Here is a 15,008-nt window from a genome sequence, read left to right as displayed (position 1 = left end):
CCCGTTTAGGGCATATTAGCCTCGATTAAGGCCAATTAGTGCATCATAGCTTAAAATTAGGCTCTTTTAAGCCTAATTAGCAACCTGTACATAAAAATTAGCCCCGATTAGGGCCAATTAGCAGTTTTCACCCTATAATTAACCTTGACAAAGGTTAAGGGGTGATAAACGTTCACTTTATAGTCCCGATTAGGACCATTTAGTGTTGAACACCATCCAAATAGCCTCTACAGGGGCCTTAAGTGTGACTACTCACACTAATAAGCCGTTGTAAACGTGTAGGTCGCTCCATACTTTACGATAACGCGGCGATACCCATGAAGGGCCAATACCCATGAAGGGCCGATATCCATGAAAGGCCGATACCCGTGAAGGGCCGATACCCGTGAAGGGCCGATACCCGAGAAGGGCCAAAAGTACCCCGAGTCGCGATTAGACCATTATAACTTCCACGAAAACTCGAGCAGTATTCACGGAAGTTGGGGGCGAATGATATGGATAGAAAATACATCCTAACGACACATTAAATGTCGCATTAATTGCACATGGGCTTCTTGTCCGAAAAGTCCAATACAAACATGTATGGTCCAAACTTCATAGCAGACCTGTCTGGTCCAAGGCTTCGTAACAGGCCTATGACAGCCCAAACAACCAAGGCCCACCAGCAGGAGTCGTCCAAGTCCACGAACACGAGCTGTTCAGGGACTAGGCCCAATACGACTGAAAGAGCAGAGACATGTGTTCCAAACGGACTCAAAGTCGTACATAGAAGGTTCTGGATCTCTTTCCTCAAGAGGACTCCTAATCACCATCTAAGTTGGAGACTTGTCCACCAAGTCTCCCAACAAAAGTCTAACCCTAGACTCACCTCTATATAAAGGGCTCTACCCCTCAATCTAGAACTACGTTTTTGGCTTGATTCTCTACAACACAGAGATACGTAGGCATCTTGCAAGGATCGATAGTCCCGAACGCAAGAGCAGCCATTAAAACTCGAAGCTCACCAACCCTAGCATTAAATACTAAAGTACTCAGGTTTTTATTCCACAATAGTCTCCAACAAAAACGTGGTCTCAATAAAATTTGATATATGTATATATATGTGGGGGGGTCCACTCATGTGCTATTATACATAATTCTCGGCACTCATAACATCTTTCTATTAATTAATTATTATTTTAGTATTTAAAAGTTTATGGCACAACACTCTAATTGCATGTCAACCCTGTGGCACGGTACTCTGATTGCATGTAAACCCGTGTACAATTACTGTCTTTCTGTCCTGAACTAAAAACACAACACGGTCTATCATTTTGAAGTATCGTAAGGGACCATTATTTTGGCCTTTTACATTTTTTGTGCTATATAGGTCATTTTGTCATAAAAGAACTGATATCGAGAAATCTTATACGAAATATAAAATTAAAAGTTTTGGAAGTTTAACTACTACAAATTTTCACTGTAGTCACATCATAAAATTTTGTAATAGATAGCCACAAATTACATTAACACAGTAACACAAGATGACATATACACAATAAATTTGCTAACTACACGTCATCACAATGAATTTAAGAATGACATTTAATGCGAGAACGCTGAAGTTAGACCGAGACATTGTCAATTCCATATAGAACAAAGTTCAATCATCTTACAACCATAAATATCAGTTCTACACAAATTACAATGAACATCATATTTTTAACTCAGAGATCATGTAGAACCAAAAAAAGAATCATCAAAGTTAGAAAAAATAATCAAATATGACACGTCTCAACAATCTAAACAATCATCGAGTGTAAATGCTTTTACTGATATTTTTCAAAAACTTTAACTAAATTATTAGGAATAATGCATTTTATTTCTAACAAAATACGTGCAAGTTAACATTTCAAAAACTACGTACAATTTTAAAACATTACTAGAAAATAGTTCATCTCGATTTAAGCCATTTTTAGCGTAGAAAAATGAAAAATAATTAAGTCTATGTTTTCGAAGGTAAGGAACTAAGGAAGAGATAAGATAATCGTTGATGAAATGAGACGCTGATTAATTTTGAAAAATCCCAAATCAGCAGGCATCTCCGGCGCAGTTATGAGCATCAAGCGTGTGGGATGGATCGGTACAGGCGTAATGGGTCGTTCAATGTGCACTCACTTACTCAAAGCCGGCTACAATCTCACCATCTTCACTCGCACCAAGTCCAAAGCCCAACCCCTACTTGACCTCGGTGCCAATTGGGCCCCATCTCCCTCTGTTGTGGCTTCTCTATCCGACGTCGTTTTCTCCATCGTCGGTTACCCTTCTGACGTCCGCCATGTCATGCTCCACTCTACTTCCGGCGCTCTCTCCGGCCTTAATTCCGGTGGAATTCTCGTTGACATGACAACCTCTGACCCCTCTCTGGCCGTTGAAATCTTAGATGCTGCAGCCGCCAAAGGTTGCTTCTCAATCGACGCTCCGGTCTCAGGCGGTGACCGCGGTGCTCGTAACGGGACTCTTTCGATATTTGCCGGAGGCGATAAGAAGGTTATAGATACATTATGTCCTATTTTTAATCTTCTTGGTAAAGTTAATTATATGGGTGAGTCTGGTAAAGGTCAGTTTGCGAAATTAGCTAATCAAATTACAATTGCATCTACTATGGTTGGTTTAATTGAAGGAATGATTTATGCGCATAAGGCTGGTTTGGACTTGCCTTTGTTTTTAGATGCTATTTCGACAGGTGCTGCTGGTTCCAAATCGCTGGATTTGTATGGGAGTAGAATTCTCAACAGAGATTTCGAGGCCGGGTTTTATGTTAATCATTTTGTTAAAGATTTAGGGATTTGTTTAAGGGAGTGTCAGAATATGGGTATTGCTTTGCCCGGATTAGCCTTGGCGCAACAGCTTTATGTTTCGCTTCAGGCTCACGGGGAAGGTGATTTGGGTACTCAAGCCTTGATTTTAGCCATGGAGAGGCTTAACAATGTCGAGCTTCACTCTGTGCCTGCTTCAACTCAAATGCCTTAGATCTGTAAAAATTGAGAAAACTAAAGTGTTGTACTATGCTTACTCAAATGTTTTTGCTGGTGGTAGATTTGAAGTGGTAATATTACTAATTTTCAACTACTTTGTACCATACACTACTGCCGTTTGCGGTTTTCTTAAGCAATAAGATGTTGGTTGGTTGTGTGCATCTTGTTATCTTTGTTACAGTTGAATTTCAAGTTAAGGATTTGCTGGCTTATTTAATCTGATTTTGGTGTAATTTTAATATTTTATACTACTGCTGTGTCTCATAATATCGTTGTGATTTACTGGCTTGAAGTTTTTCTTGATGTGTTGAACATGGCTGTTGAAATTGGACCAGGACTAGTCATCAATTAGTCGCAAACTAGTTGGCCTTACAAGTTACAAATGTTTCAGCTTCCTTGACAGTCAGGTCTTACAAGATACGACCTGACAGTAGTAGCAACTTCTATTGGTATATGAATTAAACAAGCCAACAACACAGAATGTAAATTTGAGTATTACAGTATTAAGTATACAACCAAAATACCTCAGTACACAGAGTAAAGCCCAAAAAGATTTACTGAGAGTGTGAGAATCCTAAATTCTCCTGGTATTTACTAACAAGAAACTGGTTCATGATTACAATGTTATGTTTCTGTGTTTCCACTTTTTAAGATAAATACAATCTACTCATTAGCGGTTTTAGCTGTTTGCTTGCTACTCCTACATTATACTGGTTATAAATCGGTACTTGCTCCTTTCCTTGTTAGATATGATGACTTTCCTTATTCCTAACAGTTGTCATATTGAAGCACAGGAGTCAGCCTGGTTTCAAGGACTGATCCTGAAGTTACCCCTTGCCTTCATTATTTTTGCCTCCTAGATTTCTCACAAGGCTTTAATCAAATATGTTGTGTTTAGAGCAGCTGCAACAAAGTTATGGTACATGACATGACACCCTTATTGGTTGTTTGGCTCTTCTCTAAGCAACAGGATGAAGAAGGAACACATGTCCAGGAGCACATGCTCGCAGAGGAAAAGCAGGATGAATTATTGGAAACTAATTTGATTAACTTTGCCGTAATTAAAATTAGTTTTTGTCAAACTATCAAGAAAGCAGTGTTAGATTGAAAGAATCACGATATACGATGATGATTGAACCTCCAGATCAGTGGCCTTTCCCTGTTCTTTTAATGCAATTGAAGGTTTCCCGAATTCGGGAGCAACATAAATGACAGCATAAAGCAAGAGGTTAGAATTCAATTGGGCACATATGATCTAAATTTGTTATTCCTTTCATGATGAGTTGATTCCATTGATTAGGTTATATATAGACTGCAACCTCAGACACTATAACAGGGGAACATTGAGTTTATGGTAGTACTAAAATTTGTCGTCTAAAGTCTCACACAAAAATACACTATTACACAACATAGTTGTATACAGTTCCACAAGCAAAAGTCAACAACGAAAAAACAAAAAAATATGAATTGAATGAAAGAAAATCAACAAAACAACCGGAAAAAACATCTTTACAGAAGATTGTCACTCAAGATATCCACTTGACTGCTAACTCATGCCAGATGCAGAGGTGTTGCCATATCTTCTTCATCCGCATCACTATCACGTCTATAACTCTTGTTTGTTGTCAATCCAGATAGCAACTTTCTTGGTGATGCAGGCGTGTCCTCGCCAAGTAAGAGGGATACCACTTGTCCCATGTCCGGCCGTAGAGTAGGCTTGGGGTTACAACATGCCAATCCAATTTTCAGAATTGATTCCATTGCTTCCTCCTCATACTCCCCTCTAATCCTCTCATCTGCAATCGCCAGTAAGTTCCTTTCCTCGTATTTATACTTCACCAAATCAACCAACAACAAGTCATTATAACTATCGGGCCTCATCTCTATAGGTCTTTTTCCAGTCATTACTTCCAAAACAAGGACACCATAGCTATATACATCACTTGCAGCTGTAGGAGATACTGAAGTTGCCAGCTCCGGAGCCATGTAACCTAGGGTACCCACAACACGTGTTGTGTGGGGCGCCTCACCATGTGCATACAACTTTGACAGCCCAAAATCACCCAATCTTCCTTTCATCTCACTATCTAACAAGATGTTACTTGACTTTATATCTCTGTGCACGACCAACTGATCCCAACCTTTGTGAAGATAATTTAAACCCTCAGCAACATCACCAAGAACCCTCACTCTCCCTTTCCAATCCAAAAGCTTATTAGGCCTATCAAATATCCATCGATTAAGACTTCCATTAGGCATATAATCATAAACAAGCATCAGTTCATTAGCCTTCCTACACCAACCTCGCATAGGCACTAAATTCTTATGTTGAAGCCTCCCAATACTTGAAATCTCAGCCATAAACTCTCTCAATCCTTGCTTGGAGTCATGATTCACACACTTCACCGCCACTTCTGTACCATTCTCCAACACACCTTTATACACTTTTCCAAAACCACCTGCGCCAATAACCGCATCCCTAGAAAATCCATCCGTACCATTATGAAGCTCTTCATAAGAAATCCTATGCGGCCAATACTCCAACTCCCAATCCTCCACCTCATCTTCCTCAATCTCGACATCCCAACACTCCCTCCAAATCCAATACAAAGCCCCCAACCCTACACAAACAAAAACAACACAACCAACAACAATCCCCACAGTAGCACCCGTCGACAACTTAGACTTACTCGGCCAATCATTATCAAATAAAGGCAAGCCCGTCGTATTAATATCCCTAGCAACACCCGTGTCACTAAAACTCCAAGCCAGAACTCTCTGACGTTCAACCCAAGTAGTCTTAGAAGCCGAAAATCCAACATACATTTCCCTAGTCAAATATTCCTCAATCCTCCAATTCCTATAACTCAACAAAGGCCTAACAGGCTTATCCAATCCAACAGGCGCAATCGTAACATTAATCTCAAACTTGTCCCCACTAAACTCAATCCAGGTACGAATATTGTTTCCATTCCTCATATTAACAGCTACAAACGTCCCATTCCCATCATAATAACCACCCGTAGCTGTCTTCACAGACTGAACATCATTCAAGTCAATCCCGACATGATTCCCATCAGGATCATTAAACTCATCATTCTGTCCAGTATCAAACTCCACAGCAAAGATTGGTCCAACAGTAGGCACAGAATCATTATTAAACATCCCAAAGTACTGTCCAGAAAGTGCACCAGGCGGATTCGTAGAGTTCGACAACGCGAAAACCAGGCCAAAACCAGGGCTGGACACAATTTCAGGTATTATAGAGAACACGAACTGAGTTGAAAATGATGTGACATTGCTGGCGGGTTTTACTGAGATTGGTGAAGGGTAGAAGCAGCGACCGATGGAGAACTGGTCGGAGTCGTTGGTGAAGAGGATGGCCGATGAGTCGAGACGTGCGTCGTCGTATAAACGGAGGTTAGTTGTGGCATTGAAGGAATTATAGAGAAAGTCAAGGGTAGAAATGGGAGAGAAGGAAAGGAAGAATAGGAGGAGCTGGAGAAGAGGGGTCATGTTGTGAATGTAGCGACTTCTGTCAATGTTTGTGTTTATTTGTGTGTTTGTGTGTGGGGCTTGTGCTGTATTTTTAGTCAACTATCCTACTTTTTATTTTTTGTGAGATGGTCAATGGTTTAGAATGCTCATTAGGCGGCTAAACTCAAATTTATCTGCTAATCAAATTATTTTGGTTAGTATCGACTTCAATTCTTACGGATACAATCATATATAAATATTTTAATCCTTCCCGAATCTAAGAAAATTAGTTTCAAAAGTAGCATATCTAGATTTGTTTGGTCTTATTTAACGATATTGTTGAAATACATGCAAATACAATGCATGTGATTTTTTTACAATTAGACGTGTAAATATATTGAGACATATATTAACACATATACTAATTATTTATTATGATATCATTTTTTAAATAAATATTATAATTAAACTAGTACCTAAAGGTAATACCAACATGTAACTTACCGACCTCTTCACATATGGGATTAAAGTCTCTATACCAACAAAAATTATAGGTATTTAGAACTAAAATATTCCTTAATTGTACTTGATTGTTACAATTTAAGGTTAGATATATTTAAGTCCAGAATAAGAAAAAAAATTAAAATTTAATTATAATCACTTTTTAGATAAATATTCAGTACGCAATCTGCTACCAATTTCGTTGACATATATTTTTGAACTCATTTTCAACTTCAACACGTATCTATAAAATTTATTCATATTTCGATGACACCATAATCAACCTCCACCGGATAAGACCACGCGTTACAAAAATAGAGAAAGAGAATATTAAAAAGTTTTTTAGGCTCTTCCCCTGTATAGATATTCATTACGTAATCTTTTACATGTTTATCTTGATCTATTAACCGCAACCTATATTTGACTACAACACGTATTGGTGTGTATATGTTTATACATTATATATATATATGCATATGTACACACACATTATACATATGGTATATAATTTTAGACAGATAAGCGAAGTATGTGTAATAGTTTGTATTCGTGCGAAACGGAGAAATGCACAATGAAAATAAATAAAATTAAACAAAAATGAACAACAAATAAAGAAATGATTTATTAAATCTGAACTTCAGTACAATATTGTCTTCTTAAATTTATTTGTCCCTTATTGTATGTGCAAGATGAATGTCTATCAGGATAAGACGAATTATAATATTTGTTAATCTCAGAATCAACAATTAAACATGATAGTTTGTAGAGGGGTTGAACAAAAGTTATAAATTTTCAAATTGACTAATTATAAAATTTATAACTTAAACCACAAAATTGATTTTTTTTTGAAAAACAAGAAAAGATTTTATTACGATAAATCAGACATCAAGACATTCATTAAATCGATAAGAACATTCCTCCTATCAATTTCTCGACCTGGATGTGAACAAGTATTCTTGGCTAAATAGTGAGCCACCATATTTGCAGATCGTTTAATAAAAAATAACGATATATCGTTTAGACTTTGCATAAGCTCCTTACACTTCTCAATCACCATACCAAAAGGAGAAGACATAACAACCTTACTTCTGATTGCTTGTATCACTGCCAGGCAATCAGACTCGATCACCACTGATCCTCATTATGTCGATTCAATCCAGCTTAATGCCTCCCTAAATGCCATCGCTTCCGCTAACACATGCGAGATAACTCCATAACATTTCATAGATTTTGCCTGCATCAGACTTCCTTCACGATCCCTTGCCACCATCCCCATTCCATAAGCCAGTTGATCTTTGAAAATTGCAGCATCGATTGTCACCTTGATATAATCTACCTGAACCACAAAATTGAAATTTAAACAAAAGAGATCATTCAAAAACCTTGATATAATCTACCTGAACCACAAAATTGAAATTTAAACAAAAGAGATCATTCAAATTTTTTAAATGATCTTGTATAGTTTCACGTGAGAATTTTATAATTATATGTTAAAGAATCTGTATTATAGTAACATAGTTGCTATCTTTCAAATTTTTTGCTTTTACAAAAGATTCTAAGTGTGTGTAATAGTTTGTATTCGTGCGAAATGGAGAAATGCACAATGAATATAAATAAAATCAAATAAAAATGAACAACAAATAAAGAAATATTTGTTAAATCTGAGTTCGGTGCAATACTTCTCCTTAATATTTATTTGACCCTGATTGTATGTGCGAGATGAATGTCTATCATGATAAGACGAATTATAATATTTGTTAATCAAATTGACTAATTATAAAATTTAAAAACTTAAATTGTAAAATTGAAATTTAAACAAGAGAGATCATTCAAAAATTTTAAATGATCTTGTGTAGTTTCACCTGAGAGTTTTATATTTATATGTTAAAAAATATGTATTAGTGTAACATAGTTTTTATATTTCAAGTTTTTTGCTCTTACAATAGATTCTAAGTTAAAATTATAAATTTGTTCGACTAATAGAAAAAACACATATGTACAATATATACACTAGAGTTAACCTTTATCCATCTGTTAGATAATGAATCACACACAGAGGGGGGTGAATGTGTTTTAGTATTTTTCTGTTTTTCTTGAATGGTTTAAAGTGGTGAACAAAGTAAATTAAATCTTGTAGTGAAATGTGTTAATACTGAAATTAAACAAGTAAGAACAGTGGACACAAATCTTTCAAAACTCACTTAATTTTATATTAAAAATTAAGAATGTTTTCCTATAAAATTTCTAGGCTCTTTATTGATAAAGAGTTTAGCTTCTTTCTTGAGAGAATACAAGATTTTTCTTATCTAAATTGTTACAACTAAACAAAGCATCCAGTTTTTACTTTATAGAACAGTAAACACTGGTTATTACACATCATGCAACAACATGTACTAAACCCTATTTTTAGATAATCAAATCATTCTATTTCTGACTTAGTGTATCTTTGCTAATCTTGCACGTATGTGACTTTACTTTGCCAGTTAATCTTGGCCTTTGATCTTATACTATTCAAGCTGCTTTTGTAGACTTGTCAATCCAACTGATTAGATTGTTTGTTGATTGATAATCTTGGATATTGAATTGGTCTGTATTTTGTACTTTGAGTTTTACCTTGAGATCTCTAGTTTTGTATGTAGAGAACTTGACATCTCGATAAGTATATTGGCTTATCGAGATCTCTAATCACTCTATAGATGTTTTGACTTATCGAAGTCTCTGAGTTCTCTATAACAGAATTTGGCTTGTCGAGATCTCACATCTTCATGCCTTCACTTTGACTTATCGATAACTCTGAGTTCTCTAGTGTCAAATAGACTTATCGATATCTCAAAGTTCTCTAGTGAAGAAATGACTTGTCGATATCTCCAATCTTTATGTCTTCAATTTGGCTTGTCGATATCTCTGAGTTCTCTTGTAGCTTTTCCTGACTTGTCGATATGTCATTCTGGAGTTCTCGAATGACTTCTCAATAATACTTAATTTGTGACTTGTAGAGATCTTGACTTAGAATATTTTTCCCAAAACAGATTTATTCAACTCCAAGATTCTTCACAATTCTTCTGAGGTATGATCTTCTTGATCTTCTTCCAGATAGAATTCTTAGACTTGATACTGTTTACAGAAAAAGACTTCAGTCTGCCCTTGAATATTTTTACAGACTTAAGGATTACAATACATAATGCAAACATAGATTATCATACAACTTACTTAAGGTTGTCATATTTACTTAGTCTTGTTATTGTACAGGCATGTCTTGCACAACAATCTCCCCCAATTTGTGAGAAGATTGCTTAACACAAATTCATGCATGTTAACAAGACTAACCCCAAGCTACAATGGAAAATAAGACTAATACATAAAAATTGACATAATTACAACATTTATACATTAGGTAAAGACTATTTTTGCTTTTGTTTCTTCTCTAATAAGGTCTTTTAAGTAAACAAGAATTTCAAGTTCTTCTATTATTGGTGTCCTTCTAGAGCTTCCACAAGTTTGAGTCTTTCTGGATTTGGATAGCCATTTAGCAAGTCAATCCTAAATTTTGTGAATTTTCTAGCTTTTACATTTATAAATTTTACATCCTTAGAAATTATGCTCATTCCTTTTGCCTTGAGTTCTTCTGATCTTTTAATATACAATTCAATCTCCTCATCATACTTCTTTATTTTCTCCTCATATTCAGCTTCATTCATTGCTCTTCTTTCCTCCCTTATAATCAACCATTCAACCAACACATATCTCCATGCTCTTGTAGCAGTATCCTTATCCTTCAATAAATTTATCACTCTCTTGATTTTTGTGCGGGAGAGAGAGTCCATTAAGTTGCAGCCAAGAATTGTGAAGGATCCATCTTCATAGTAGATTCTTACTTCCCTTAGAGTTACACCCAGACTCTAACTATTTCCCCAGCTAGTTGTTGAAAATAATCTTCATCTGAGATGCACCAATTTAAAGGTAGAAAATCATTTTGCTTGAAACAATTCCAGATGGCCCTTTTAGTGACTTCCACTTTTTCAGTAGGATTAGCCTTCTTAGTTTTCCTCCCAATAGAATTGTAGTTAATTTTGAGTGATGGCTTTACAGAGGGTAGGTTTAAGATTTTCTTGAGAAATGTTTGGCTTGAGGTGATTGGTATCTTTAGAAGGGTGTTGGCAGTTTGTTTGTAAAGGAATTTAGGCTTAGAGGTTTGAGGTGGTTTGATGTTGGAATTTGTTGGCTTTGAAGGTTGAGCTTGAGTTGTTTGGATTTTTAGGGTTTGTTATGGTTGTGGTCCTGACTCATCTTGCTTTTTATTCCTTCTCCTTTCATCCCCTTTCTTCTTCTCATCATCCTTTTTCTCTTCTTGCTTCTTGTCCTTGCTTCCAGTTGCTTTAGAAGATTGACTTGGATTTGATCCAGAAGGTTTTTGTTTGTCATCCTTCTGCTCATCATCATCCTTGTCATTTCTTAAATTGTATTGAGTATTTGGAAACATGGTGCCAGCATTTACAAGATATTTGTCTAAGATCTTTATCATCTCCACATCCTCATACTTCTTGCTCCTTATGTACTTTAGATAAGACTGCAAAGTCATGATCAGCCTCATATTTGATCTGACACAGTGTTTATGAACAAGGAAGTGTTGCTTTGTTTGGTTGTTGGACATATGTAGACTACTCCTTTGTATAGATATAGATAGGCGTCAGGAAAAGCTGCTATCTGTGCATTTTTGATCTCATGGAGAAGTTGAGTGTCTTCTTGAATAACTGGATTTACTTTCTCAATCATTACATCCAGTTCAGATGCTCTTAAAGTTTTGAGATTTGGAAGAGACACCTGAAGACACCTGTCCACACCACTATTATTGATATTCACAACAATTCTCTTCTCCAAGAAGTTATCAATTCTCACAACCGCTGCCCTGATGAAATTGATGTTCTTGGCCAAAGCTTTCTAGTAGGTCATGTAATTGTTTTGAAGAGATATTCTTAGGACTGCAAGAAGTTCACTAAATTTCTAATCTTGATTGGGTCCTTCTGCATCCTTTAGAAGTCTTTCTTTTCCAACATCAGCTTAAGTACTTGAAAAGCTTTGACCAACCTGAATAGGCTCTTTAGATTTAGATTTAGCATCTCTGGATTGTTGAATCCTAGCCTCAATCTCCCCCTTAGTCTTGGTGACAGGCATGAGTAGAGGACTTGGTAATCCTGACCTTATTTCTTTAGGTAGAGAGGGCAATGGTATGTTGAGCATCCCCATGATGGCCCCCAAAGTAACATAATTCTGCATTTGGAAATGCTTGTGAGAGTCCACCAGGGTCTTGATACCTGATTATTAACTTTTGACTAGAGAAGTCAAAGCTTGGACTTGAGCATTTAAAGAAGCATTTGAGGTCTCTAGTGAGGCAATCTGTGCCTTGAGATCTTGAAAGTCTTGAGAAGATGAACCTGAAGTAGAGATAGAAGTAGATGGTCCAAATGAAGCTTGCACATGCTTCTGAATTTCATCAACAACCAAAGGGGAAGGAGTGTATCTTGCAGTATGCATTTGATCGAGATTCCACCTTATGTCATTAGAGTTTGTGATGTGATCTTGAACTACCTTGTGCAAAGCTACAGAAGAGTCTTTCAGTTGTGTAACACTCTTGTCAATCCCACTGAGATCATACCTAGACAGTCGTTCTGAAAAAGTTTTGAATTGCTTCTTGATCTCAGTCTGAGAGGGGATGATTTGATCTATCTTTTCTCTAACCATCATAATCTTTTCTTGATGCCCAGTGAGAGTAATTTGATGTTCTTTTCCAAAGTTATGTAAAGCCTTAATTTGAGCCTTGTATACTTTATTCACTGCATCTTATACCTCCTGTGGGGTTAAGGATCTAGCATTGCTCCCCAAGATGGTTAGATATTCTTCTCTGAATTGGGCTAGTACAACATCCATTTCAATAGCAAACTCCTTATCCAGCCATTTGTCACAGTTGGCATCCTCACCAGCTTCATCAACTATTTTAGCTTGTTGTTCCTCAACATCTATCTGGTAGGATAAAATAATGTCTTGGTAGTCCTGGTTTGACATGTTGGATGTGAGTAGCTGTTGTGATATTTGTGCAAAGCCTCCAAGCTGATCAATTCTAAGATCTTCAATGGTTGAGGGTCGATCTGTAGTTTCTTGGGGCCATTGGGAAATTAGGTGAGGTTATTGAGGTTGAGAGGTTGAGGGTTGAGGGTCAGAATCACCTGTGACAGAAGTCACAGTTAGACTCACATATTTCTCTGTGTTTGTGATAAGTTTTTGTTCCTCACACATAGTGGGAACCTCCGATTGAATTGGAGGGATTTGACTGGGTTACTGTCATGTGCACCAGTCTCAAAGCCTTGTGTGTCTTGCACCACACTGTCACCTGAATGTGTTATTCTTGCCTCCTCTATGACAGGATCATTGGCAATTATACTCCTAGCATCAATTGTTAATGCAATCTCTGCTAGGGTTTTGAGGGGAGTTGTTTCCTGAACAGGAACCTCCAATTGAATTGGAGAGGATTTAGATAGCTCAACCTCAGGAGTATTACCCTCAAACCTAACAGTCTGTGAAGGCTGATTTGCACATGAAGGTGTATTTGTAACATCCATGGGGTCTTCAGTAAAAACTGATGAATCCCCCATGGTTTTGATGGTGTCATCAAGGTCTACCCCAACTACCTCTCACCATCTGAATTTAGTGTCTGGGTGGTGAGCAAGGTTTTTTGAACCAAGTCACTTGATTGGGGTAACACTTGAGGAATTGATTCAAGTGATCCAATGTAGGAAAAAGAAATATTATAAATAAGTTTTTGAAGCTCAGGATTGAGTGTTGGCAGCTCCCCCTGAATGGACGAGGGAGCTTCAAGGGATGTGCTCACCTTGTGTGTGCCATCCTCATTTCTCCTACCATACACTTGGATTTGTTCAAGTGTTGGTTGTGTAGACTCTTGACAGGATGCATTGGGGAGAATGCTCTTTTCAATAGAAACATCATGTTGAAAGGATATCTCTAGAATCTGTTTTGGCCCCATTTGTAGAACTGCATCCTTTTGGGAGGATACAGAGGTGGTTTGAGTGGTCAACTCAGATTTCTTAGCCTTCTTTGTCCTTTTGACCAATGGCGACTCAGGTTATGTATGTTCCTCACCACTCTCATTCATAATAGTAAGCGTTATCTCTTTTCTCTTCTTTTTACTCACTTCACCCTTTTGAGATGATGAAGTGGTTGGTTTCCTAGCTGCTACTTGGTTTGAAGAAATGGTCTCGGCTTTGGAAGGTCCCTGTTGGTTTTCCTGTATTTGTACTTCTACAAGTTCAGGGACCATAGCTGTACTAGCTTGTACATTTGATCTCATGTTAGGCATTGGGTAAGGGTAAGTCCTAAACCTCTCCATCATGAATGGAGTGATTTTCAGACTTACATTTACCTTGTTCTTTGTAGTAAGTGAACCAAATATTATTTAGGACAATTGCTTACAATTGCCTATTTTAGTGCTATCTATACCATTCAACAAATGTATGTCTGTTACTTTATAATTTAAAGTAGACATAATGAATCTAGGGAAGAAAATTTCCTTACCTCTAGTAGATTGGGGCATTATTAGCTTGGGTGCAAGTTCTTCCAGGATCAATAGACCAACATTCAAGTGTCTGTTGTGGGCTATTGAGAACACAAGCTTGTGCACCACACTTGAAATGTTGTTATACCCTATCTTCCTACATGTGAAGGCCCTTACTATAGAATCAAACACAAAGGACCATTCATTCCTAAAGTTTGTTCTATTCAAGCTTGCCAGATTGATTCTTCCACCATAGTTGATGAAGTCCATAAACTCTGCAAGCTCCTCTTGGGTTGGCATCTCCACTAGATTTGAAGTTGAAAGACCCAAAGATGCATTCACATCTAGCTCATTGAACTCTATATGTTGGCCTCCTATTGTGCAAGTTACCACCAAAGATACAGAGTTGTCATTCATAATAGTTCTCACCACAGCTATTACCCAAAACT

General features: G+C 37.1%; 2 protein-coding genes across 2 annotated transcripts; one reads left to right on the top strand and one right to left on the bottom strand.

Annotated features, from left to right (window-relative positions):
- Positions 1-1,942: 1,942 nt before the first annotated feature.
- LOC141684765 (putative 3-hydroxyisobutyrate dehydrogenase-like 1, mitochondrial) lies at positions 1,943-3,178 on the top strand. Its single transcript, XM_074489883.1, has one exon. The coding sequence runs from the start codon at positions 2,095-2,097 to the stop codon at positions 3,010-3,012; it is 918 nt and encodes a 305-aa protein (XP_074345984.1). The 5' UTR covers positions 1,943-2,094; the 3' UTR covers positions 3,013-3,178.
- A 1,090-nt stretch (positions 3,179-4,268) lies between these two features.
- Positions 4,269-6,533, bottom strand: LOC141685147 (L-type lectin-domain containing receptor kinase S.1). The gene has a single exon (XM_074490268.1). It carries the CDS (start codon positions 6,531-6,533, stop codon positions 4,569-4,571), a length of 1,965 nt encoding a protein of 654 aa, XP_074346369.1. The 3' UTR covers positions 4,269-4,568.
- Between the last annotated feature and the right edge of the window lie 8,475 nt (positions 6,534-15,008).

Source organism: Apium graveolens, chromosome 9, assembly GCF_009905375.1.
Source record: "Apium graveolens cultivar Ventura chromosome 9, ASM990537v1, whole genome shotgun sequence".
NCBI classification, from domain to species: domain Eukaryota; kingdom Viridiplantae; phylum Streptophyta; class Magnoliopsida; order Apiales; family Apiaceae; genus Apium; species Apium graveolens.
This window is presented reverse-complemented; position numbering and strand designations above follow the sequence as displayed.